At 36.9% G+C, this 23,938-nt stretch overlaps 1 protein-coding gene across 3 annotated transcripts; it reads right to left on the minus strand.

Moving 5' to 3' along the window:
- Positions 1-1,215: 1,215 nt before the first annotated feature.
- Positions 1,216-19,474, minus strand: hao2 (hydroxyacid oxidase 2 (long chain)). 3 transcript variants are annotated; one of them, XM_017430133.3, is made up of 9 exons: positions 19,367-19,474; positions 13,948-14,011; positions 11,392-11,544; positions 8,558-8,709; positions 6,097-6,380; positions 4,937-5,158; positions 3,056-3,214; positions 2,606-2,675; positions 1,216-1,670 (listed from the first exon to the last, which is right to left on the minus strand). In XM_017430133.3, the coding sequence occupies exons 1-9, from the start codon at positions 19,422-19,424 to the stop codon at positions 1,615-1,617; spliced, it is 1,218 nt and encodes a 405-aa protein (XP_017285622.1). In that variant the 5' UTR covers positions 19,425-19,474; the 3' UTR covers positions 1,216-1,614. The 3 variants fall into 3 exon arrangements, with proteins under 3 accessions (XP_017285622.1, XP_017285624.1, XP_017285626.1); XM_017430135.3 differs by having other exon boundaries at positions 4,937-5,155; positions 19,367-19,472; XM_017430137.3 differs by lacking the exons at positions 13,948-14,011; positions 19,367-19,474 and adding an exon at positions 11,898-12,144.
- Positions 19,475-23,938: the final 4,464 nt, after the last annotated feature.

Consider the following 23,938-nt stretch of genomic DNA (forward strand, 5'->3'; position numbering starts at 1 on the left):
CTGGATACTCACCTGGACAGGATACTGGCTTGTCGACCTCTGGATCACCTAACATCTCCATCTTCTCCTCCACGCTGCTGGACACCTCCTGGATCTGTAAGGACAAAAGAACATTTAGAAGCCATCGTGCAGTGCTAGGCTGATATTAGGATTGGTACCCGAGACTCACCCTGTTCCTCTTACTCCACAGATCGCTCCACGAACCAATCGCACTGTACATACCTTGGACACCTGTAAATAAATTGCACTTACCTTCAGCTGTTGTCTCTGTGTCTGGTTTTGGTCTCGCTCTTGGACTAGTTACCCTGCGTTCTTGACACAGATAGCAGATAGCCAAGAGTTTGTCTGGGGGAGACGTGTTTTTTTTTTTTTTTCCCCTTCTCAAAGCCGAAAACACAGCTGGAGCGGTGTCTACAAATAATACGTGGAAGGCCTCACTCCCAGCTGAATATCTCAAAAATAAGGAAGTATATTTATGTCTGTTTAAAGGTAGGGCCAAGTATTGTCCTGCTCTAGAGGGGATCTGAATAAGGTTATGAATAACATTCATTATTTAAAAAAGCATTCACACTGCATTTTCGCAGGAAATGCAATTTCTCTAGTTTCCCTTTGGGGTTAATATGATTTTTGAAATGAATTGAATTGAGCTAACGGCTAGCCTACATTGGACTAAAACCAGAGTTTATTACCTCTACAATCTCAAAGATTTTATAAATTTTCATGCAAACACTGTTTGAATCCTGTCCTCAAACACTTCTAAAGCTAGCTAGCTCATCCTGTGATTGTCTTTTTTGTGGTCTGAAGATGAGTTCAATTTTACACTGCTGTCAATTGTAAATGACAGGGTTATTTACTTAGAACCTTATGGTTATTTAGAAGTGCACATAGTAGAAACAACAGCTAGCTGTATCATTTCCAGTGCAGCCTGGGACATTTCCTGCAGGAATATCATAATATTTCTGCTGGAATAACATAAAAAATGATGATGAATTCAAACATCCGCAATGAAATTTTTAAGTTCAGAGTAGTTTAAGGATGGCAGCAATCAGGTTTGGTCTTGGGCCCACTCTGATTAGCTGCGAGCTCGTCAATCTGAGCAGAATTAAATCTGATCTGATCTGCTGGTTAAAATGACAATGACTGCAATTTCTCTTGAGTCTAAAATCTAAAGAATAATGTGCCATGACTGTAAAAAATGCACAAGACAGAAACAAATCTTTTTTCACCTCAGCAGGCATTTATTCAACTACAAGCGCTTGCAGCATTTTAACTTTTGCAGTGTAACCGTAACACATTTGTTGGTTGTATTAATCAGGCCTCCATCCTTTCCAATTTCCAAGCAAAAGCACATTCATTGATCAGTTGTTTAATCTTTCACTTACACTCAACTCTCCCTCCACATTCTGTCACTCATATAATCAGCATTTGGTAAGTTGTTTTGAAAGTACAGAAGTTGCTTACATGTACTGTGATACTGATAGGTTCAGAGGTAAATATTTATTTTTTTTGTCATAATATAATCTCAGAAACTACTTAAACAATAACAGTTTGAGTCAGTTCAGTCCGGTTAACCTGGCACCATTCCTGCCCTCAGTGCTGCCCCCTGCTAGAGCATCAGAGTTTGGAAAACTGAATGAGGTTCCTGTTGATTTCAGCGACATTCCTACAACCTATAAGAGGGAAATGATAATATGACACAAAAAATAATGAATTAAAGAAATTTAATATTTCAGTATGGTTAAATTGATGGCTTATTATCCCCCGCTACAATTACTGAGATAAAACTTGGTGAAGCAACTGAGCGCCATCCCCAGTTCAAAGTCCAAGAGCTATATTGTGCAAGATCTTTGTTAAAATCTTTTCCATTGATTATTAGAGTCAACTCTGATTGTCTGTTCACAAAATAACTCATAAACTATCAGACAGATTTTAAGGAAACCTTCAGAAAGTATTGATTAAATGTATGTCTACAACTGATCAATTTAAGATGGCTGCCAGAGCCAACTGATATTATAAAACACAAAAATGACTATGACGCAGTCAGTTTTACAGATGTTAAAGTAAAATGTAGTGTGGTAGTAGCTGAGAGTCATTCACAACATATAATGTAAGCACAACACACTGCACATCTTTGCCTAAAATTATAGCGTTAACTGGTATAGTCAATTCTGTTTGTTTGCAAAATATCCCATGAACAGCTAAACAAAGTTTAATAAAATTTCCAGAAAATAATCACTGGATGTACATCCACAACTTTTGGAGTCACCCAAGTTAAAGATTGCCACCTCAGCTAATTGACCTTAGCAAACACAAAAATGACTATAACTCAAATTTAAAGATACTGAGGTAAAAATTGATTGGGTACTAGGTGAGAGTCATTCACAACACATACTCCAAGAGCTAACACATGTTGTGAAATCTTGCACGAGATAATGCACAATGCCATTTACTGTACAGAAGTTTGACCAAAGCCTTCCTGTTCTAAGATGATATAAGTTTAAAACTCTGGCATCAAATAAGGTGGGTGATATGCATTCCTTCAAGGAATACTAAGACATTTAATTCGTTTCAGTTTTTTTAAATTAACCTCAGATATCAGACTCACCTGATAAAGCCATGGACAGACGGAACTCATCGTTGAGAATTTGGAGTACTTCCCTCACTCCCTCCTCCCCCTGAGACATCACACAAGACCCATTTATCTGTAACACTTTAGCTAGGAAATCATCATCAACTCTAATCAGCTAAAGACATAGATATACCTCTTACTGAAAACTTTTCAGCTATATTTTAGTATACCTTTATATATATATTATTCAAGTATTGACTTTAGTAGCTTTACAGTAAAAAAAAAACGGTTATCAAGTTAACCAAACACCAAGGCTATCCGGCTGTCAAGGACTTCACATCTGTGTTTAAGGCTAAACAGAAGATAAAACAGCCAGAGTCCACACAAGGCTCTCAGTAATATATTTAAATTAAAAAAGCACCATAACATGCTGTGAAAATAAAACACACACTGTATCACATACAGTGATTAAAACCTTTGTCGTACCTTGTATGCGAGGCCCCACACGGCTGGACGGCCAATGAACACACACCTGGCTCCCAAGGCAAGGGCTTTCAGTACATCACTTCCTGTCCTGATTCCTCCATCCACATAGACCTCTATTCTGCCCTGCACCGTGTCCACGATATCTGCCAGAGCGTCAATCTATAAGCAACAAAGAGAGGGAATATCAACATCACTCACAGCTCAATAATTAGACATGTATCTGCTCTAAATGAACAGCGTGAGGTGTTTCTTTTTTAAGAGCTTTGTAAACTCTCACTGTTTTTAATGAACAGGTGGAAAGAAACAAGCGTCTTCCCTTGACACAAGTTGGTACTGTTTGCATTTTGTGACTATCAAATACTATCAGTACTATTACCATTGAAAAATTAGTTTGACAGTATGTAAAAAAGATGTCAGGAGTTAAACAGAAGTACTGATAAGTCAAGTAATTCATCAAATTATTGACTCTTATTGTAGCTCCGGACAAGCAACAGTGTGCAGCTCTTTCATCAACCTCTCCAAGGCTTTTGAAACACACTGGATCATACTTTAATAAAGCAAACATATATCAGGATTGGACTGTCAGAACATGCTGTTGGGTGGTTTGAAAATGATCCCTCAAACAGATTTCAACATGAAAACAGAAGACATCACTTCTAGCTTTCTCTGTGTAGCCAGAATGATGAGTTTGGGAGCCACTCTTATTTACTTTATACATCAACAACCTTGATAAAAAGGATCAAACAATAATTTACATTTTTACAGTATGTTGATGATACTGTGATGTACTCTGTTGCATCCACACCTTAGCTAAAACATAGTTTCTTCTTTAGAATCAGATCTTGTTTTCTTTTGAGGCTAAAAAATAAGACTTGCATCTGGAACTTGCATGTTTTTATTAGATTGCAAAGATGTAATTTTTATGCATGCCTAACTGTGTTCATTCACATAACTTGTTCTTTTTAACTGTAACAAGAGCTTGCACTGACATAGAGGGGGACAGAAAATCAAATAAACATTCCTGGAATCGGCTGCAAGACCAGCTGAATTTGAAGAAACCTCTCTCACCTCTCTCACAGTGAGTTTAAATCATTTTAAACAATTTAAATACATATCTGAACAACATCTGAATAAAAATGTTTAAACTTTTTTAGTTAGTTTAGATGTTTTTGTTTTTGTTGTTGCACCTTTTTTTTCTGACAGGTGTAATTTTTTTCCTAAATTTTTTTCTTGTATATGTGTGTTGTATTTTAGTACTGTTTTGAGCTTGTGTCTTTAATGGCCAGGACAGATTTTAAATGCCAAAGTTTGGGTTCAATCTTGTAATCAGTTAGTCTGCCTATTTAACCCTCCCGTGGCCTTCAGGTCAAACTGACCTTCAGTTACAAGGGCTTCTCTACTTCTCCTCATCTCTCTGTCTTTACAGGGCTTCAGGAGGGTCAAACATTGAAAAGTAGTCACAGGGCTGTTTGGTATCATGGTGTGTACCACACAAAACACGGAGCACAGATAGCTAAGGACAGAGTTGTCTCAGGAGCTTGGAAAGCAAATGACTGAGCAGCATGTTAAATGTAAAGACTATAAGATCATCTCCACACAGCTTGATGTGACTGTAGCTGCTCAGATTATTTAGAGGTTTAGGGTCCACACGACAGTAGGAAAATTGATGACAAATTGCAAAAGATCATACAAATGTAACAACACCTCACAGCAGCTTTACTGCTAATTCTGTAATCAGTACAACTACTGCTCTCATTTTACTACAACAACTACCTACAGGATTGCAATTTTATTTATTTTATAACCAGATTACAGCTCTCATTAAATATCTAACATAATATTTTCATGAAGTAGGTAGAGCAGATTGTACTCAGTGCATACCGAGGCTGGTCCTCCGTCCAGCTGTCTCCCCCCATGGTTGGACACAATGATGCCCTGAACTCCGTGCTCCACAGCCAGCTCAGCGTCCTCCTTGGTAAGGATGCCCTTGATGATAACGGGCAGGCGGGTGATGGACTGCAGCCAGTAGACGTCCTTCCAGCTGATAGAGGGGTCCAAGGTGTTGGCCGGTATCCCATACTCCTCTGGGACAGTAGTCTCCTGCTTATAGTGGAATAAGTTGTACTGTGCCTGTAGTATCACTAAAGGACTGTTTTAACAGTTATTTAGTAGATTAAGTAGTTGTGCTAACTATAGCATTTGAAGTCATATTTAACTGATTTTTGCCTCTGTGTGTTTATGTGTTTATTTTTCTACTTGTCTGTTAGCTAATTATTTCATGAACCACTGGATAGGTGGGTTTAATAAAACCTAGCAAACATTCATTAGATGTACGATGTCTATAAAACATATTCACCCCTTTAGATGTTTTATGCTTTTATTGTTATCGTAAATCAATCATGGTCAATATAAATTGGCCTTCTTAACAAAACATTTTCAAAAAAAACTTAAACATCAAGGTGAAATCCAATTTTCACAAAATATACCAATTAAATAAAAACATGTAATGTAAAATAAGTGATCGCACAAATATTCACCCCCTTTAAAGTTACTGTCCTAACTCAGCTCAGAGAAAATATTATTAAAAAGTACAAGTCAGGGGATGGATCCAAAAGGATCCATTGAGCTTCCCCAGGAGCTGTGCTAAATCCATCATCAAGAAATGGAAGTAATATGGGACGTGTGAATCTACCAAGAGCAGACCGTCCTCACAAACTGAGAGACGTGTTGGTGGTTTCTCTCACTATTTTTCTCCCCTGTGAGCACTCTGAAGGAGTTCCTGCTTCAGCAGGTGAGATGGTAGCGACTGTAAATATAACCACTGGTTCTTCACCAGTCTGAGCTTTATGGGAGAGTAGCAAAGAGAAAGCCACTGTTGAAGAAAACTCAGATTAAACCTTGACTAGATTTTGTCTAGATTGTTTAGAGATCAGTTTTACTTCCTAAATACTACCTTAACTTCTCTTTCTTTTCTGCTCTGTTATCACAAACTGTATTTTAATACCATGTGTGAAACATTTAAAAAAAATATCTACTGTTACCTGAAATACTCCTTCAAAGTTCTTGACTTTGAGGTGTGGGGGCAGCTTGAACTGATTGCGAATGTCATTACGGCGCTTCCCGGTATATGGGACGTCAACGGTGAGGACCAGGGCCTTGTAGCCAAGCCCCTCCACCCGATGCACCAGCTGCTCCGACAGTTTCCTGTCCCGGTACACGTACAGCTGGAACCAACGGTAACCATTTGGTGCTGCAGCAACGATCTCCTCCACGGAGCAGGTGGAGTATGTGCTGGTGATGTAGCAGATGTTGAGAGCCTCGGTGGCTGTAGGGTGAAATAATTACTGTGAACCAGGAAGCTGGGATTTACATGGAAACTTTAAAGGTTCAGACTAACTGTGGTAACCGCTTATGAGCCTATTAAAACAGTAAACATGCATGACTCTGCCTACAACTTTATCATTCAGCCGCAAGCATGGTTCATACTCCATTATTAGACAGTCAAACATTCAGAAGCTGACAAAAACACAACATGTAACATTGATGTCATACCAGCTAATACAAGTTGAAAACACAGTATGTAGTTTATGTAGTAACCATTCAGCTACTGGAATAAAGGTTTGAATAAGCACCTGATAAGCTAAAGATTACTTCATTAAAAGTGCATAAACTGTTACTCTTCACTCAGTGTTTGTATGAGTAAACAAGCTCTCAAAGCCTCACAACAATGTATTGCTTGCAACACTGCCATCTAGTGTTTACTTTGTAGTACCATCATTGCTGAATTATTATTTTTTATCTCAAAAATAGAGCCTAATGAGTTGCAAAAGACACTTAGCTCTTGGTTATTAAACTTATAAAGCAGAAGTTTGTTGATAAAGGTAAAAAATATTTGTATGATGGTTTATATAACATAAACTTTAACAGCAGTAGATGAAATTGAATTTAAACATAAAATGGCCTCCCCAGAAAGAAGCCATATTTTTGTACATGGGCGGTTCCACCTCATGTTGTACAGTTTCTCAAACTCTTTGTGTGTGGCATCAACTTAAAGGATTTCTTGTAGTCAATCCAGGCAGTGAATAGGTTTGCGTCTGGTCTTAAAGTATCAGACTACAGTTCTGTCAACCATTAGTTGGTGCTTGGCTCCTTTGGTGTTGGTGCAAATTCCCTGCTGTGCCTTATTCGGATATTGACCCATATGCCTATTCATCTTAGCTGCTATGATGCCGGATAGGAGCTTCCATGTTGTACAGAGGCAGGTGATTGGTCAGCAGTAGGATGGAATTGCTCTTTACTGGGGATCTTTCATGATCAGGACTGTCTGGTAAACAGGTCATGGTCTGCATGGGCTCATGAACACTTCCACACATCACTGTCTGTAAACACAGTTCACTGTGCCATCTACAAAAGCTATTATCCAAAGAAGGCAGATGTGAACAACATCTGCTGCCATCTTCTCTGGACTAAAGCTCATTTAAAATGGATAGAGACTCAGTGGGAAGTTGTTCTGTGGTCAGACAGATCAAAAGTTATAATTTTTTTTGGAAACCATGGATGCCACATTTTTTGTCCTAAAGAGGAGACCAACCAGCATGTTATCAGTGCACAGTTCAAACCCCCCATACTGCTTTGATGGTATGAGGGTGCTTTAGTGTCTATGGCATGGGCAGCTTACACAACTAGAAGGGCACCATTCAGAAAAGTTTATAAAGGTTTTAGAACAACATGTGCTCCCATCTAACAAAACAGATCCAAGACTGTTGAAAAGCAAGAATCCTACATCAGACAAGAATGGGACAATATTTCCCTTCATTTTCCCTCCACAGCAACTTGTCTCCCAACTGGTTACTTCCTACATATTTGCAAGCTGTTAAAAGAAGAGGAGATGTTTCACAGTGGGCCTGTCCTAACTATTTTGAGACATGTTGCTGCCGTCAAATTGAAAATTACCATATTTTTTCCATAAAATTGTACAATGTCTGAGTTTAAACATTTAATATGTTTACTGTTTAAATAAAATATGGCTTTATGAGATTTGCAAATAGCTGTATTCTTTTTTTTATTAATATTTTACACAAGGCCCCAGCTTTGTCATCATTCTATGCCTGTTGAACCATTTTTATTTACTTATTTTTGCATTTTTACAGGTTTGATTAAAAGAATGTGAGGAATATGTTTTTGTGACAAGCTACTAGTAACTAAATACTGAAAAATACTGTTTAACATTGGTTTGTTCCTAAGTTGTTTGATATATACAGAACAGCAAAGGTTCATCCCTTTATGCTAAAATCGTGCGAAAGTCTCTGTTAGGAGGCTTTAAAAAAAAAAAGCATACTGTTTTTGACAAACTTTCAGAATTTTGTAAAAACAATTGTTTAAGACCACTGTAGAATATTACAAAAAAGTCTGGCTCCTTTTAAACAGGGTATATAGAATCAAGGGGTGTTTTAATACTCTTGCGCAATATTTTACATACACAGACCTACAGACAATACTCACCCCGAGCTGTAGCCGTCTCCCCCTCATGCCAGGCCAGGCAGTGAAATGCTGTAGGTGCAATACCGACAGGAAAGCTGATTTCTGTCCCCTGCACTGTGGTACGTGTGTCACTCACTGACACGTCCCGCAAGATACGAGGCCTCAGACGGATCCTGAGTGTAGAGACATAAACAATCAGTGATCAGATTCAATGAAGCCATATTATGACCATCTGAAGCTGTACAGGAGGCAACAGTAGGTGAAATACACAGCTCTTCAAGCATGAGGCCTTTGTTTTCACAGTAAATCAAAATCTGTATCATTTCATATAAATAAACATTGGATCGGCTCATTCATAACGCAAAACTACAGGGATACTTGTAATGGTACATATAATACTTCAAACTATACATTCTCACATACTAATGTAGACCCTCAAGCATTTTAATCCGAGCAAGTTAAATCAAAAGCAACTGGACTCTATTTTTTTGGACCTGGACTTGATGCAAAATAAAAAGAAACACAGAACTGAATAACATCTTCCAATGTAAAAATACTTAATAAAAAATATGAAACACTCAAACTATGCAAGTGTGAGGAAAAAAAGGCTTAATGTCACAAATATTGAATAAATATACAAATGGCTTGCCACAGTGTTTTTCAAAGTGCTCAGATGGGAGTGGTGATCACCTGTGACTGAAATATTCGTCATCTAGTTCATGTACTCGTCCAAAACACCTGTCCCAAACCAACACGGTACAAATTCATGTAATTCTACACCCTCACCACCCAGTGATTACTTTCTGGATGTTTCATTAAAATATATCCAGTGGTTCACAAGATATTTTGTTAACAGACAGGCAAAGTTGACATTAATATTTAATGGCTAAAGTTTAAACAATGATCTCGCGCAATCAGTTAACTTACAGAGTATAAGTGGGAGATGAGTGTTATCTACCACCCCCACCAGTCAGTTCAGTCAAATTAAGCTAAATATTTGTAAAATTGACTGCATTACAGACAGTTTGTGTTTGCTTAGCTGTGGCGGCCATCTTGAATAGGGTTGACTCTAATAGTTAGGCAGTTGCAGCTGTACACCCAATTGTCAGGATCCGTAGAGATGAAGGCGATCCCATTGCGCAGACTCATTTTAAATAACTAATTTACTAAAGTAAAAAAAAAAAACAGAACAACAAAACAAAAAGCTGACGTGGCAGCAGAGACTAAATAATAACAAAGGCAAGAAAATAGGACACGGAGAAGGAAACCAGGAACACGGAAACAAACACAGACACAAGAGACAAAGACAGAAAGAACCTGAACCAAACTAACAAGATAACAGAATACAATAAACAATAAACACCAACAGAAACACAAAGACAACAAACAGAAAACCAAAATCCAAATCCCGACAGTATCAAGGGACGGCCCTCAACGTTCCAAAAAACCAACAACGGAAAACAAAAAAAGCCTAGCATGGGAGGGTGGTGGGGGAAAAAACAAAACACAGGAAAGAAAAAAAAAGAAACAAAGAAACTGGCCAGAAAAAAGAGACTGAGGAAAAACACAGGTACTCAAAAACAAAAATAACGTGGTGGGGCGTCTGGCGGACGGGCGCCATCCTCGGCGGAGCAGAGTTCAGGAGGCCAGCTTGAGCAAGGCTGGCGTGAGCGAAGCAGACGTGGATTTTACATTTATTTCAACACTAAAACTTACTGGCACCATTTATCTCTTATTTTCTCAGTCCTGTAGAAGAAGCTGAAGTGTTTCATCTTCATCACAGTTCTTCATGAGACATTTTGTGTTGACAAAACAGCTTCACTGAACTACTGCTCTGACATGGAGTCTATTTACAGTAATCAACCACACAGTATCATTATTTAACCTTTTTATTAACCCTCTCAAGGCAGACGTTGCAGATTTGCAACAGCAAATTGCATATACCTAATTACTCCACATTCATATTTTATGAGCCTTATTTTACTCAGATGATAGTTTCCCCAAATATCTGATTTTTCCTGTTACTAAAACTTAATTTGAGCCTGAGAGAGTTAAAGGACTAATTATTAGGCCATAAAGGGCACTGCTTTAACACCTTGAGATACTTTTCAACTGTAGATTTGACATGTAATAACTGGATGATTTTAATAAAATCATCTGGTAATCATCTTTCCAGGACCTGAAATTGTACAGCCTGAACCAATCTCAGCAGCCAACAAATCCCGAGTAACAAGCTTGTTTTATTGAAGCATATGCAGTGACTGTGGATGTCAGGAAAATCAGTCTGCTGGACTTCATGGAGACATTATGATAGCTGATAGGAATGCACAATGAGCCAAGGGAGAAAAAGTCGAGGCAGAAAATAAAAATCATGACTCTCTAGCTTTGTCCCAGCAGTGATGCAACTTTCAAAACAGTTTCTCTGTCTCAACAGGTGGGTGGAGAAACCATGCAGCAGTTAGTTAATCATTATGAGCCATCACCACAACGCAGACTGTACTGCAGAACCAAACATCTGTTGAAAATAAGTTTCAAAAAAAGCTTTGTACTCAAATGATCTTAATGTGATATTATGGCTACTGATTTCTGCTTGCAACATTTTGTTTGTAGTTTTGTTTGTTAAATTTCCTATAGCTTATGCTTATATTGCCTGTAGCTTGTGTATACTGCTTGTAATGAAGCAGAGCGTTCATAAAAGTTGTTCTATTGTTGGTTTTGTTGCCGCAGTTCAAAATGACATGGCATGTGTTGATAATGACATGTAAGTAGAATTTTGTGTAAAACACTTTTTGTACATGTATGTAACATGTAAAATGAATGTCTGGGGTGTCTGTGTTTTTTGTCTTCCATCGAACCTTTTATAAGCCAGCAGATTGTCATCTCTGGTGCAGCATTCGTCGGCTCCGGCTGCGTAATAATCCCAGGTGGCCTTTGAAAGATGCTCCTTAGCATATTCCTCAAAGTCTGTGAGGCACACCATAGCCATCTCTGCACAATGAGCCCCCTCTCTGTGAAGAACCCATCAAATTTCAGTGAAACAAATTGATATTATCAGACACAAAAAACACCAGAAAACTAGAAAAGCAATTCAAACTATAAATGTTTAATCTAACAGAAACACAACTGGCTGTGTTCCCCTTATCAAATAAACATTTAACCACCTTAAACAAATACACTGTTTGCTCAGCCCATTCTGACTTTGTCAAATGAAGGTTTTCTTTCCCAACCAATAAGATCTCTTGTTTTTCCTGAGCAAGTCTTATCTAGTAACAGAGTTTGCTCGTGACAAAAAGCCTTTTGAGCGCACAAGCAGAGTAAGCTCAATGAAAAACTGCATTCATGACAAAACATTAAGACTTACCTCAAATGATAAACTAAAGTCTTGATTCTCAGCTGACAGCAGCCAACATATGTCCTCTGTCTGAAACTTCCTTTTAACCAGCAAGTGTAGTCCGATTAATCAATAACTCGCCAGACAGACTCCTGCACTTTGACATGTGCTCAATGAAACTAACTCATTTGCTCTTAATATTTCTGTTGTAGCCAGTCCTTGTATCTCCAGTTTTACTTTAGTTTCAGAGAGAAGCTCTGAAAGCCACTGACTAAATAAAAGGCCTGAGAGTGGCCCCTGCTTTTATTGTGTTTACACAAGCTGGAAATGTGCTGATGGAGACTTTGACTGTAGTGGGGATGAGAGGTGCCTGACACAGAGGCTGCAGTTATTTGACAACAGGGCATTAGTTATTACCCTTTATTTCAATTTAATATAAATTGTACACATATGCCAACCCCACCAAATAAACTTAATTACTTTTTATGATAACTATTTAATCTGTTTTTATCTGGTATGTGTAATTTTTTTCTATAGTTGTATTGCAACAACATAATTGCCTTTTAGGAATAAAGCCCCATTTATCTCAGGTTAATACTCTGTTTTAAAAAATGTTATCACTGACAAGTTTATGATTCAAACATACAGAACAGTAGAAATATATAGTCTTAAACCAATTCATGTGAACAAAATAACAATCAATCATAATAAGATTTCACTTCATCAGTTATTATATAGCAGCATCATTGTGACCACTAAGAAAAAAACAATTCAAACTTCAACTTCAAACAAGATTAACATTAGTTTGTCACACTTTTAGACTGAATGTAAATTGCACTTGTGAAGTTAATTTAAACTCTTTTATCATGTCACTTGCAAAATTTAAATATTGCTATGTTGCTGTTGTCTTACTATCAAATAAATAAGATAAATGTGTAAAAGGCCTAGCATTCCTTGTAGCATTCCAAGGAAATGTGAGTTTTAAACTATGAGTTTTAACCTTTTAAGTCAAATGTTGAAAACACTGTTATGTGCAATCATAGATAATATTGTGAGCTCTTGCATGATCTTTTAGCTCTCATAGTATGTGTTGGGAATGACTCTCAGCAACTACTACACCAAACTGTAGCTCAATATTTGTAAAATTGACTGCATTATAGCATCTTTATAATTTTCTATGGATGATTAGCTGTGACAGTGATCCTGGATGACTCCAAAAGTTAATCAGTTGTAGATGTCCCTTCAATAAATTGCATTTACACAGTAAAATGTATTTTCTTAATCTAATCAAACACAAGACAAAGTTCATTCAGAGCCTAAGTATACAATTTGATATTATGCATTCCTTGAAGGAATACTACTTTTGTTTATACATGTTTTGTTTCAGTTTTGAATTTTCTAATTTAGTATCTCAGTGTAACTGGGTTATTCTTAAGTCCTGTGACAATTATGCAAAGTAAATTCTGTGATTGTTTGCAGATCTGACTTCTGTAAACTCTTCCCCACTGTGTCTATTATGAGCATTTGTCTTTTCAAACACAGACTCCTTCTTTATTTCTTGTCCTTTGGTACCCTTTCTCGAAAATTCTTTTGGCCTCCTCCACTTCTCCCTTTAGCATATTAGTCCCATTGGAGAGGATTTGGGTCTGGCTGCAATATTTTCTCATATAGCCCAACAAATGTTTGCCATCCTCTAGAGCTAAACATGATGTTCTAGTTGCTGTTTGAGTCAGATGAAAGACTGTTGTATTTATGATTATGAACTATCAAATTTGACTAGTATTAATTTGAAACATAATAATATGGCTTGTAACATAAATGTGGTCCTAAATACCTAATCTGAAAGAAGTGCAAACGTTTGTGTAAACTGCACAGTACATATAACAAAGAAGCATCTTCCGTGACAGTTCAGTGTAGTTTTTTTGGTCTTTTTCTTTTAAACAAGTCTGTGTAAAGCTTTATTTACTGACCTGTCAACGCTTTACAGTACTGTCCTGCATGTTCTCTAAGTGTACAGACAATAAACAGACACATAAAGGATCATGTTTGCTTAATTTTTACGTCTTTATGGTTTACTCACCGACAACTGCTCATTTTTATCTCAGCTGAATGTCTTTCCTCCTGCCAGACTCCTAACATGTGAACTGAACAGAAAACAAGTATTACTTTTTTAAAGTGATCCTTTAAATACTTCTACTTTCCAAGCTATTACAGTTTGTAATTACATTGTGATGACTGCTGTTGTATACAGTACAGCTTCTACACACAATCAAAACAAGTACTGCTGATTTCATGTGCTATCTCCCATCATACTACTGCTACAAGTATAAAACCACAAAGCTACTATTAATGTAAATACTGCATGTTAGCTACAGCTGTTCAACTCCTATCAATTTATGAAACCAAAATGGTTAACCCTGTAACACGTCACTTTAACATGCCCCATTTTCTGTGACTATCTAAAGTTATGCAAATGACTTAATTTTCAAAAAGTTTAACAATTCTGTTAACACTTTTGTTTCACTGAGCTCAAAATCCCTTCACCTTTTTAGCTCTACAAATGGACAAAAAAACAAAAAAACAAACAAAAAAAAAAAATTAAAATTAAAGGGTTAAGGTCTTCAAGCAAACCTTTGTACCTCCACATCTGGGAAGGTTCACAGCTTGTTTGTTTTTCCAGCCATCATTTTAGTGCAGGAAGGTGTGTGCTGCCTGGGCTGCAGCCCCCTCCAGTGGTAGCTCAAGGGTATAACAACAACTTACCTTCAACAGAAACTTCAAACTTGAACAAAAAAATCAAATAAACATTGTTTTACATATCAGTGAAATTTTATTAGCAGCGGCACTTTTACAGAAATAGCCAAATTAACAGCTAACACTGAATTGCCACTTGTTCCTGTATAGCCAGAGGGAGCAGAGATTATCTGACTGACAGACCACAGTATGTGCGCTTGCAGACCTGTTTGTCAGAGAGGTCAGCTACACTGGGGCCCCACAGGGGACTGTCCTCTCTCCCTTCCTCTTCACCCTCTACAGCATGGACTTCAGCTATCAGACAGAGTCCTGCCATCTCCACAAGTTTTCTGATGACCCTGCGATAGTTGGATGTGTCAGCAATTGCAAGTATGCTGAATACGGGGTTATGGTTGGTAACTTTGTCACATGCTGCGAGCAAAACCACTTGCAGGAAAGACAAAGGAGCTGGTTGTGGATCTGAAGAGGGTCAGGACACCAGTGATCCCTGTTTCCATCCAGAGGGTCGCTGTGGACATTGTGGAGGATTATAAATACCTAGGAGACTCCACTCCTAGTAGGAGTGTTCATTGACCATAAACTGGACTGAGCTAAGAAGACTGATACCCTCTACAAATAAGGTTGAGATTCCTTAACATGTGCTGGACTAAGCTGAAGAAGTTTTATGAAACTGTGGTGGCCAGTGCCCTCCTGTTTTTCTGTTGTGTAATGGGGCAGCAGACTGAGGGTGCCAACAGACTCAAAAAACTTATCTGCAAGGCCAGTGACATTGTCAGGGTGGAGCTGAACTCAATGACTGTGGCGTCAGACAGGAGGACGCTATCTAAGTTACATGCCATCCTGGACAATGTCATCCATCCTCTACATGCTGTGCTGGTCAAACATAGGAGTATGCTCAGTGCAAGATTGAGACCACCAAAGTGTACCACACAATGCCACCGGAAGTCATTTCTGCCTGTGGTCATCCAACTATACAACTTCTCCCTCTGAGTGTCAGAGACTCTGTTAGCACACTGGATTGCTTATGTTGTCAGCAATATATGCACATATTCACATTTGCATTACAGTTTCACATAGTTTTGAATGCACAGTACACACATATTATATATATTATATTTTAGTTTTAATTACAATTTTTATTCTTTATTTTACTTTTTTCCTTTATTTTCACTCAAGTGTATATATGCTATATATTTTCTTTGATTCTCTTTGTATGTTTCCATTGTTATACTCTTGCACAGAGCAACTGTAACAGAATCGGTTTCCCACTGGGATTAATTAAGTATTCTGATTCTAATTTTGACAAATCAGAGAGCTGTCAGGGGGAGCATTGTGAAGAGAACTCCCCCTGCCCTCCACCAGCAACTCCCACACACTACATGAGCTAACTGCGGGAAACAGATCAGACCAAACTAAATCAGGACAGATGATGCTAATCATCTGTCCTGAATGATTGCCAACAAGTGTTTCAGTGTACCACAGCCAGCTGCTGCAGCAGGAGGCTAGAGGAATAACCTTTTACCCAAGGGGCGGAGCCACAGATGATTTTCCAGGTGGGCCTGACTGAGTCTGAGGGCCACCATATTAACACAGCTTGTAAATAAATTAAAACTGGAACAATTTTTATTTGTATGTTGATCCTGTTTTCTACTACAGTGGGTCCAAAACTATTCATCCTATGAACCCCAAAACAGCAGCAAAAACCTGTGTCTGGTACAGTGTTTTCACAAGATTTATTTTAAAACAAATACTTTTATTTAAAGGAGCTTAAACTATTTAAAGTGATAAAATCATATATATTATTTTAAACAAATGAAAACATTTTAAAACTTAAGATTCTGGGTTAATTATTGTCCTTGAACTTCCACTGAACAGTGTGAAAAGTTATAGTCCATCATAAAAATTAACATAAGTTTTTCAGTATTTGCTAGATAATGCCATGTAATTTTCGGCAAATGTAAATAAATGTGTTGGGTGGGCCTCGGCCCCACCAGATCCACTCATAGACACGCTCCTGAGTTTAACAATCCCATGGGCCATTGCCTCCAAGGTAGAACACAGGCTCATGAGAATGTTTAATTGTTTATTTTATTTTTTTCCTGTATGGCCATCAGTGAAGTGTATGCAACCTTTACAATCAAAGAGCAATTTCCACTTACTAAATAAAACTTATTCAGAGCCACAAAACATACTTGAAGTTTAAACACAACTCATTAAGCATTTTATAAATACAACATATATAAACTACTATTTAATACATCATAAAAATAAAGATCTGTAATAAATAATTGGCCCTTATTGGCAGTTTTAGACACAAAACTCATTTTCATAAAATATGAACTCTGAGCTTTGAAAGCTCATGGGAGTCTTGCCTTTATAATTATGAAAAACTAGTAAATACTGTAGCTCAAGTAAAAAAATAAATAAAAAAGCTAAATTTGCATTTAATAAATTGTTATTAAATTGTGACTTACTAAATTTCTTGTGATGAATGCCTCATTTCAATGATTGCAATAAAGTAGTTTTTGATATGTGCAAAACTGTACTTTGTTTTCTTCCTCTCAGCAACTTGCATGAAATGAGTTTTTTATTTTATTTTTTTTTACATTTTTTAGAGACAAATCACCCTGTGTGGCTGGAATTTTAGGGTTAAAAAAGTGGCTAACAGGCTAACAAACTACTAGTGCAAAATGTTTTTATTCTTGTTTTATTAGCATCCTTTTGTCACAGATGTTTTATTCACATATTTGTATAAAAAAACTGCTAAAAACTGCTAAAACCAGGATTTTCTGTTGTAGTTGTAAATATGAAGATTATTTTTTTCTATGATAGTTTTGTCCAAAGCTACAAAGGGCCTAAAGAGCCGCAGGTTGCAGACCCCTCATTTAAGCAAATAATTAATGCAGACTTTGCCTTCTGTGTTGCTCAGAACTTAGCTTTAATATGAGCAATTAATAACCACCATGACAAAAGTCTTTGTGACAGTGACATGTTGCCAGTATCTGCAAGGTCTCAAGTTAGACCCTTTAACAAGCATAAGCTTCACAACAAAAACATTAAGGACATAAATGGTTTTATAGTGGTTAGGCCAAAAGCTCACAAGGTTAACAAATAGATACTTGTCAGTCTGCCCTGAGTAAAAAAAAAAACCCAAAAACATTTACTACTTTTTAAATTCTTGTACCTGTTCTTGGTGTGAAACTATTCCAGTTTTAGGAGAGTTTGTAACACAGTTTAAACATGACTGAGAGGGTTATGGCAAAACTTTCAGGTGAACCCCAATGTTCGTTATAGATTCCTTTTGTAGAAGATGTCTTCTTTTTATCCAAAGCGTTTTTGTTTCTTTTAACACTGTGAAGTTTGAATTAAGAAATTGGCTGGCATTTACTTTTACCCAATTGTAAAAAATAGCATCAAGTTTAAATTTCCTTTTCACAAATCTCAGCTCTTTTTTCCTGCTCTGGTGTTGCAAAAATGAAGACCACCTCAGCTCATTTAAGCTCCTGTTGATGCATTACAGCAGTGTGGGTATCTTTTAGAAACTTTATGTTTAGACAGAATAGTGGTATTTATTGTTCAGTTGGTTGTCAGTGCCCAGAAAAAAATAATTAGGCGTGATATCTTAAATCTGTGCTAAAACAAGCTAATGAACTTTATTGAAAAATAAGTTTTTAGCATTATTTATTTCAGAAATCTTCTAAACTCTAAACTATTTACTGCAACATTTTAAACCTATTTTGTTTGTTTTTTTATTTTGTCACAAAAGCTAAGGTGCTAATCAATGTTCAACAGAAATACATAACTAGTTCTTTATAAAAGTTAAGTGTAACAGCTGATTATAACAGCACTAGAATTATAATTGTAATATACAGTGCAAGGCAATTTTACTTTTAGCTTTTCAGGCCCAAATAGTTTCAGCTTTTTGTAACACATGTATTCCAGTTGTGCTCAAAGGTTAAAGTTGTTTGTTTTAATCTGAACAGTTTATCTGTAGCTCACACAGTTTGCTAGAAAACTCTTTCTAGCACAAACCGCAGCTTTCAGCTGCAAACACTTGAGGGCAGTGCAATACTGAAAGAAAGTTCAAGCACCATTCAACATCTGTAAAGCAGGTAAACACAACTAAACTCATGGTCTCTGTAGTGTTGAGGCTTTTAATTGTACAGGAAATAATATTGTACTCAGTCTGAGTCAATAAATAAATACTGAAACTTTCATACTCTTTCAAAATTTTATATTTACAATGATACAGATACATCTGAGTTTGGATAGATTGTTTTGTTGTTATATTTTGTTTGTTGTATTTTTTACCACTCGGATACTGTTGTAATTTATCATGTGACTTTTAGTCCTAATCATAGGTTTGGTAATGCGTTGTGTTTTATGTGCTGAATATGAATGAGCTTCTGTTTTTTGTCAGTCCTTTAGAGCAGCTGAATGGCCTCTGAGAGCACATTGTTCAGGTGGATTTCTAGAAAACGTAGTGTTTTTGGTGTCTGTTGTTAAATTTTAAACAATCTGAAGCTTTTCTCATGTTTGTTTATGCCACTCAGCCCTGAATATGTTTCAGATATTATCCATCAAACTGTGCCATATAAGATGAGCTTTTTGTTTTATATTCAAGTCACTGGTAGAAAAACACTGAATAAAATGAGTAAAAATCAGAAAATGGGCATAACAGATAAAAAATCCAATAAAGTGCAGAGTGTAAATAAATGTTCCAGATGATGAAATCAGTGTCTTACCTGGAGCTGAGCTGTTTAACAGGCCTACAGTGTGTGACCGCTCATGTGACAGGGTCATGTCAGAGGGCAGGCCAAACCCCACAACTGCACATCAGGCTCCGCCCACCTCAGTTTAACACCAGCTCGCTTGTCAGCACTCTTGGTTCGGGCTAATTTTTGTGAGAAAAAAAAAAAACACAATGCCTGGTCAGGTAAAAGAACAGACACCTCCTGTTTTAATTCTGTTCTTTTCATTTGACTTTTGAGTATTTTTTCTCTTTTGTTTCATATTTCTTCTCTTGCGTTGATTCCGCTTTCCTTCTTTTCTCTCTGACTTGAGCTACACTTCTCACCCTCGGGCCATCTCCTTTTGCTCTTTCCTTTTCCAAGTCGTAATTCTCATTTATACAAGAACATCTCTGGATGAATTTAGACTACATTTAGTCCAATAAATTTAACCCTTATAACTTTGTTTAAACTGAAAATATGTAAGACACAATCCAAGTCTATAAGTGATCCCAGAGAACACCAACCGGGAATTTAACACTTGTAAAAAAAATAATTGATTCAAGCTCTGTACAGCAAAGACTGTGTTTTAATATTGAGTCTAAAAATAAAATAATGACATTTATATTATACTGGTAAATGAAAACAAGAAACCAGACGCATTCTTATAGTTATCAAAATTTGTTAAAATCTATCTTTACTTTTACACCTATATACTGTTTGTTCTGCATTGTTTGTATTTTATTGTAAAACACTGTGATTTTTATCTATGAAAAGTACTACATAGATGAATTTTACTTCTTTACTTATGTACATTGTTACATTTAACATGTCTTAAAAACTTGCAGGCTGTCTGCTGGCTAAGCGATGCCTTTGGGATATTATAATGGACAAAGATGTTGTGTAAGAAAAAAGTGGCAATCTTTTGGCATGTATGATTGTTATGACTGCTGTTATAAGGTGTTTTTTGTGTGTGTGCATCTGATGTATGTTAATCAGTGTCCAGGTAATCCAGCTGCGATTGGTCCAAGACCACAGATGAGCTGAACGGGGACTGGCTGCTTGATGAGACGGTGCTGCATACAGATGAGCTGCAGAAGTCAAGACATTGGTTCGGTTCCTTTGCACATCCCAACCAGCCACACCCTATCCGCTGCGCCACGTCAGCCAACTAGTTACTTTGACAATAGTTTTGTGAGGACCTTGTAGGGATGAGCTGCTATTTAGTTTACGATCCTTTTCTCCTGTGTTTGTTAGTCCAGGAAGGTAAGCAATTATCTTTTGTTTAATTTTATTTTTGTACATAGGTAAGTGAACTAAATCATAAGTTAGTTTATGTTTTTTAATTTAAAAAAAAAAAATTGGCCTTGGCTCATCCTGATGTTGCTCAAACTTCAAGTTGGAAATCACACAAGCATTTGTAAATAAATCACACTTTTTTTTCAAAATCTTAGTCCTGTCTTTGTGGCTGCTTGAGTTGTGCAGAAGACAGAACACCTTCATGATATGTCCTGGCCACCCCTAGACTGGGTGTAACAATGATGATTTTTAACTTGAAATGCTGCACATATAGACTACACATTGTTTTATACAGTGGTGTCCATGCTTGGTTAGCTAAGTGTACTCATAACTCGTAGAAGGTTGTATACTGTGAAAGTGTCATGATGTGATTGTTTAGTTTAGTTTATTGTGATTGTTTAGTTCAAATAATCAAAAAGTGGTTGTAGATTTTATTTCAAACCCCCACATAGACAAATCCTTTCTTTTGAAGCCAAACTTGGCTAAATGTAGGCGTATATTTGCTGTCTAAGAACTCGACTGCACTACTTTGGATATCTTTTAAATGGATATTTTTTCCTGGTTGTTTCTCTGTCTACACTAGTCTGATACCCCTGCCACATCACTAGGTAAAGAGAATGTCCATATTAACAACATATCAAAATATAGAGAAAAAATGTTCTTAACTTGGCTAAAGCTTCTTCTAAAATATGTTTGTTTTTTTTAACATTATTTACAGTTTCTTCTCAGTTTTTAATCATTTCAGCACACAATTAAAATTTATGAATAACAGAATCAAGATAAAACAAGACAGACGCAGAAAAAAAATGTTAAAAATGGCTCCATTGTTGTTTTAGTTTGTAGAGCACAAAGAGAAGTTGGGAGTGTGCAAAATAGGCTGCTATGTTACGGTTTCTAAAAAGCTTTGCATTTCCAGGTCCCATGGCTACACCAGAAAGTGAGTTTTAAAAATCTTCCGTTTAGAAACAGTTTTTTAAAATCCTAAATCTTCTCACCAAAACCTGTTTGTGTGTATATGGGAGGTGCAAAAACAACACAAAATGTGAGATTTTAAAAACATCTGGAGTAGCGTGAATGGGGTCTAAATCTGGTTCCAGATGCCTACATAACTTTCACTTTTAGACCACGTTTGTCTCCATTTTAGCCTCGACGCATCTAAACAACTGTTTAGATGCTCTTACAACATAAAATACTCACTGGGTTTTCATTTCTTTCCTTTTGAGCCAATACACATAAACATAAACGCTTTTTAAAACAGCTTTGTGAAGAAATGCACGTGAATGTCTATAAAAGCTTGCTTCATATATATTTGAGAAACAAAGGCTTGTAAAAAGAAACTTGTCAAGTGGGGAGCAGACGTTGACAGACATTTTCTGTACACTCACATATACAACACAGATGTCCCAAGCTTTGATATCATGAGCTTGTTATGATAGTGTCCCTTCCCATAAATGATTGATCGATGGCAGGAAGTGAGAGAAAATCCTGAATGCCACAGAGTCTCAGCTCACTGAGGACGAAACAAAATGCCCCGAGAAGTTGTTCAAGCGTTTTGCAGTGAGGTTCAATTAGATTATCTCATTCTTATTACATTATGGTAATGGAATTGAATTTACTCTTTGTAAATATAATATTTTTGGTAACAAAACCTGGCTTCCTGAGAGATAGCCGTCTTCCTTTCTGCTGTTTGTCCTAAAGAGTTTGTTAAATCTGCATGCACCACTGCTAAACCTGCCCAGCTGGACCTCCCCAAGGAGGTGTGGGTGTTACCTGCACGGAGAGGAGGTGTAAACTGTGTTAATCCACAGCTGGCCGTGATGTTTAATCCCACAGAGTTCGATCTGGCTCCGGGGCAGTTGTGTTGGTGGTGCTGGGCATTCAGCTGAGTGGAAAACCTCTTCCACATGCTGGCTGAGGCTCTACCCTGAGGCTGCAGGCCCAGCACGCCGCAGCACATGTGTGTTGAATTGTCAAGGTGTTATCATGCCCCGGTGAGGTTTCAAGCTCCTCCAACACCGTCTCTCCCACATTTATTATAAGACTAAATACAACAGAATACAAAAACAGGTTGGTATGAACACTCTTATATGACTCTAAAGCAACGCTTTACATTATTCATCACGGTTTTTTTTTAAGGTTTTTTTTGTCTTGCTTTATTTAGTCTCATTTCCTTGATTTTCTTAATACTTTTGCGGTGTAAAAGACTAGTAAAAATAAAATAATAAATAATACCCTCCTTTATGTGGATTTAAAATGGATCCATAAACAAGATGTTGGGGATAGGTAAAAAAAAATTTAGGATGTATTTGTAGGAATTTAAATTGACCTAAATTTGTTAAAAAATATTCCACAAAAGATGAGCCTTAACAGCAGTGCAAAAAATTACTTTAAATCATTAAAATTTAAAAGTGACAAGCTTTATTTACCTGTCTTTTAGTTTCTTAAGTTTTCAAATTCATGTTCTTTTAATATAATATTTTCTATGACAAATTTGAAAAACATTTGGGAAAAGCTAATAATGCTTCTGCAACAATAAACACATTCAGATTCATATTTTAGAGTGAAAGATATACAAAGTATTTAAGAAATACACATCGTCACAACTAAAATTAAGTATAAAGCATCAAACAGCACAACATCACACAGTAATACAAAAATAAGCATTGTAGCTAATCTTAGATAACTTCACATCAGGTGAGAGAACAATATGTTGAGAAAGATTGTTCTTTAAATAAACAGTGTTACTGATTGAGTACTTTCTGATATTTAGTCAGTACATTTTCAATGTGCCTCCTTTTTTAAAAGACAAGAATATAATTGAAAACTGTGTGGACAAGAGGTTTAAAAACACCAGAAAGTCTCAGTCTTTAAAAATATCCAGGGAAGTGTAGCTGTGGTCTGAAAATTGAACTGTATGGTTTCCTTTCCTATATCTTTGGTAAAAAGCTGCAGTTTCTCCATATGTCAGTGGAAACACCTATTGCCAAAGTGAGAAGCAAAAGACGTGAACTCATCGCAGCCTGACCTGTCATGTCATGGATGAGGGATGGATGTACGGAGCGTTTGATGTCTGGCACAGATCTGAGTCTGCAGTCAACATTTCAGACGCCGGTGATTCAATCCATACACGAGCAGCGAACAAAAAGGCTGTGGTGTTTTGTAAAAGTGTTATTTCTTCTCAGTTTTTCCTCACAAAAAAGGCGTTGTGGAAATCATGATTCATGAGAAGGATTGATTTTTCCCTGCAGTGTGCTCGAAGGTATGAAAAATGGGGTAGCTGTGAAATCT

This window comes from Kryptolebias marmoratus, linkage group LG6, assembly GCF_001649575.2.
Source record: "Kryptolebias marmoratus isolate JLee-2015 linkage group LG6, ASM164957v2, whole genome shotgun sequence".
NCBI classification, from domain to species: Eukaryota; Metazoa; Chordata; class Actinopteri; order Cyprinodontiformes; family Rivulidae; genus Kryptolebias; species Kryptolebias marmoratus.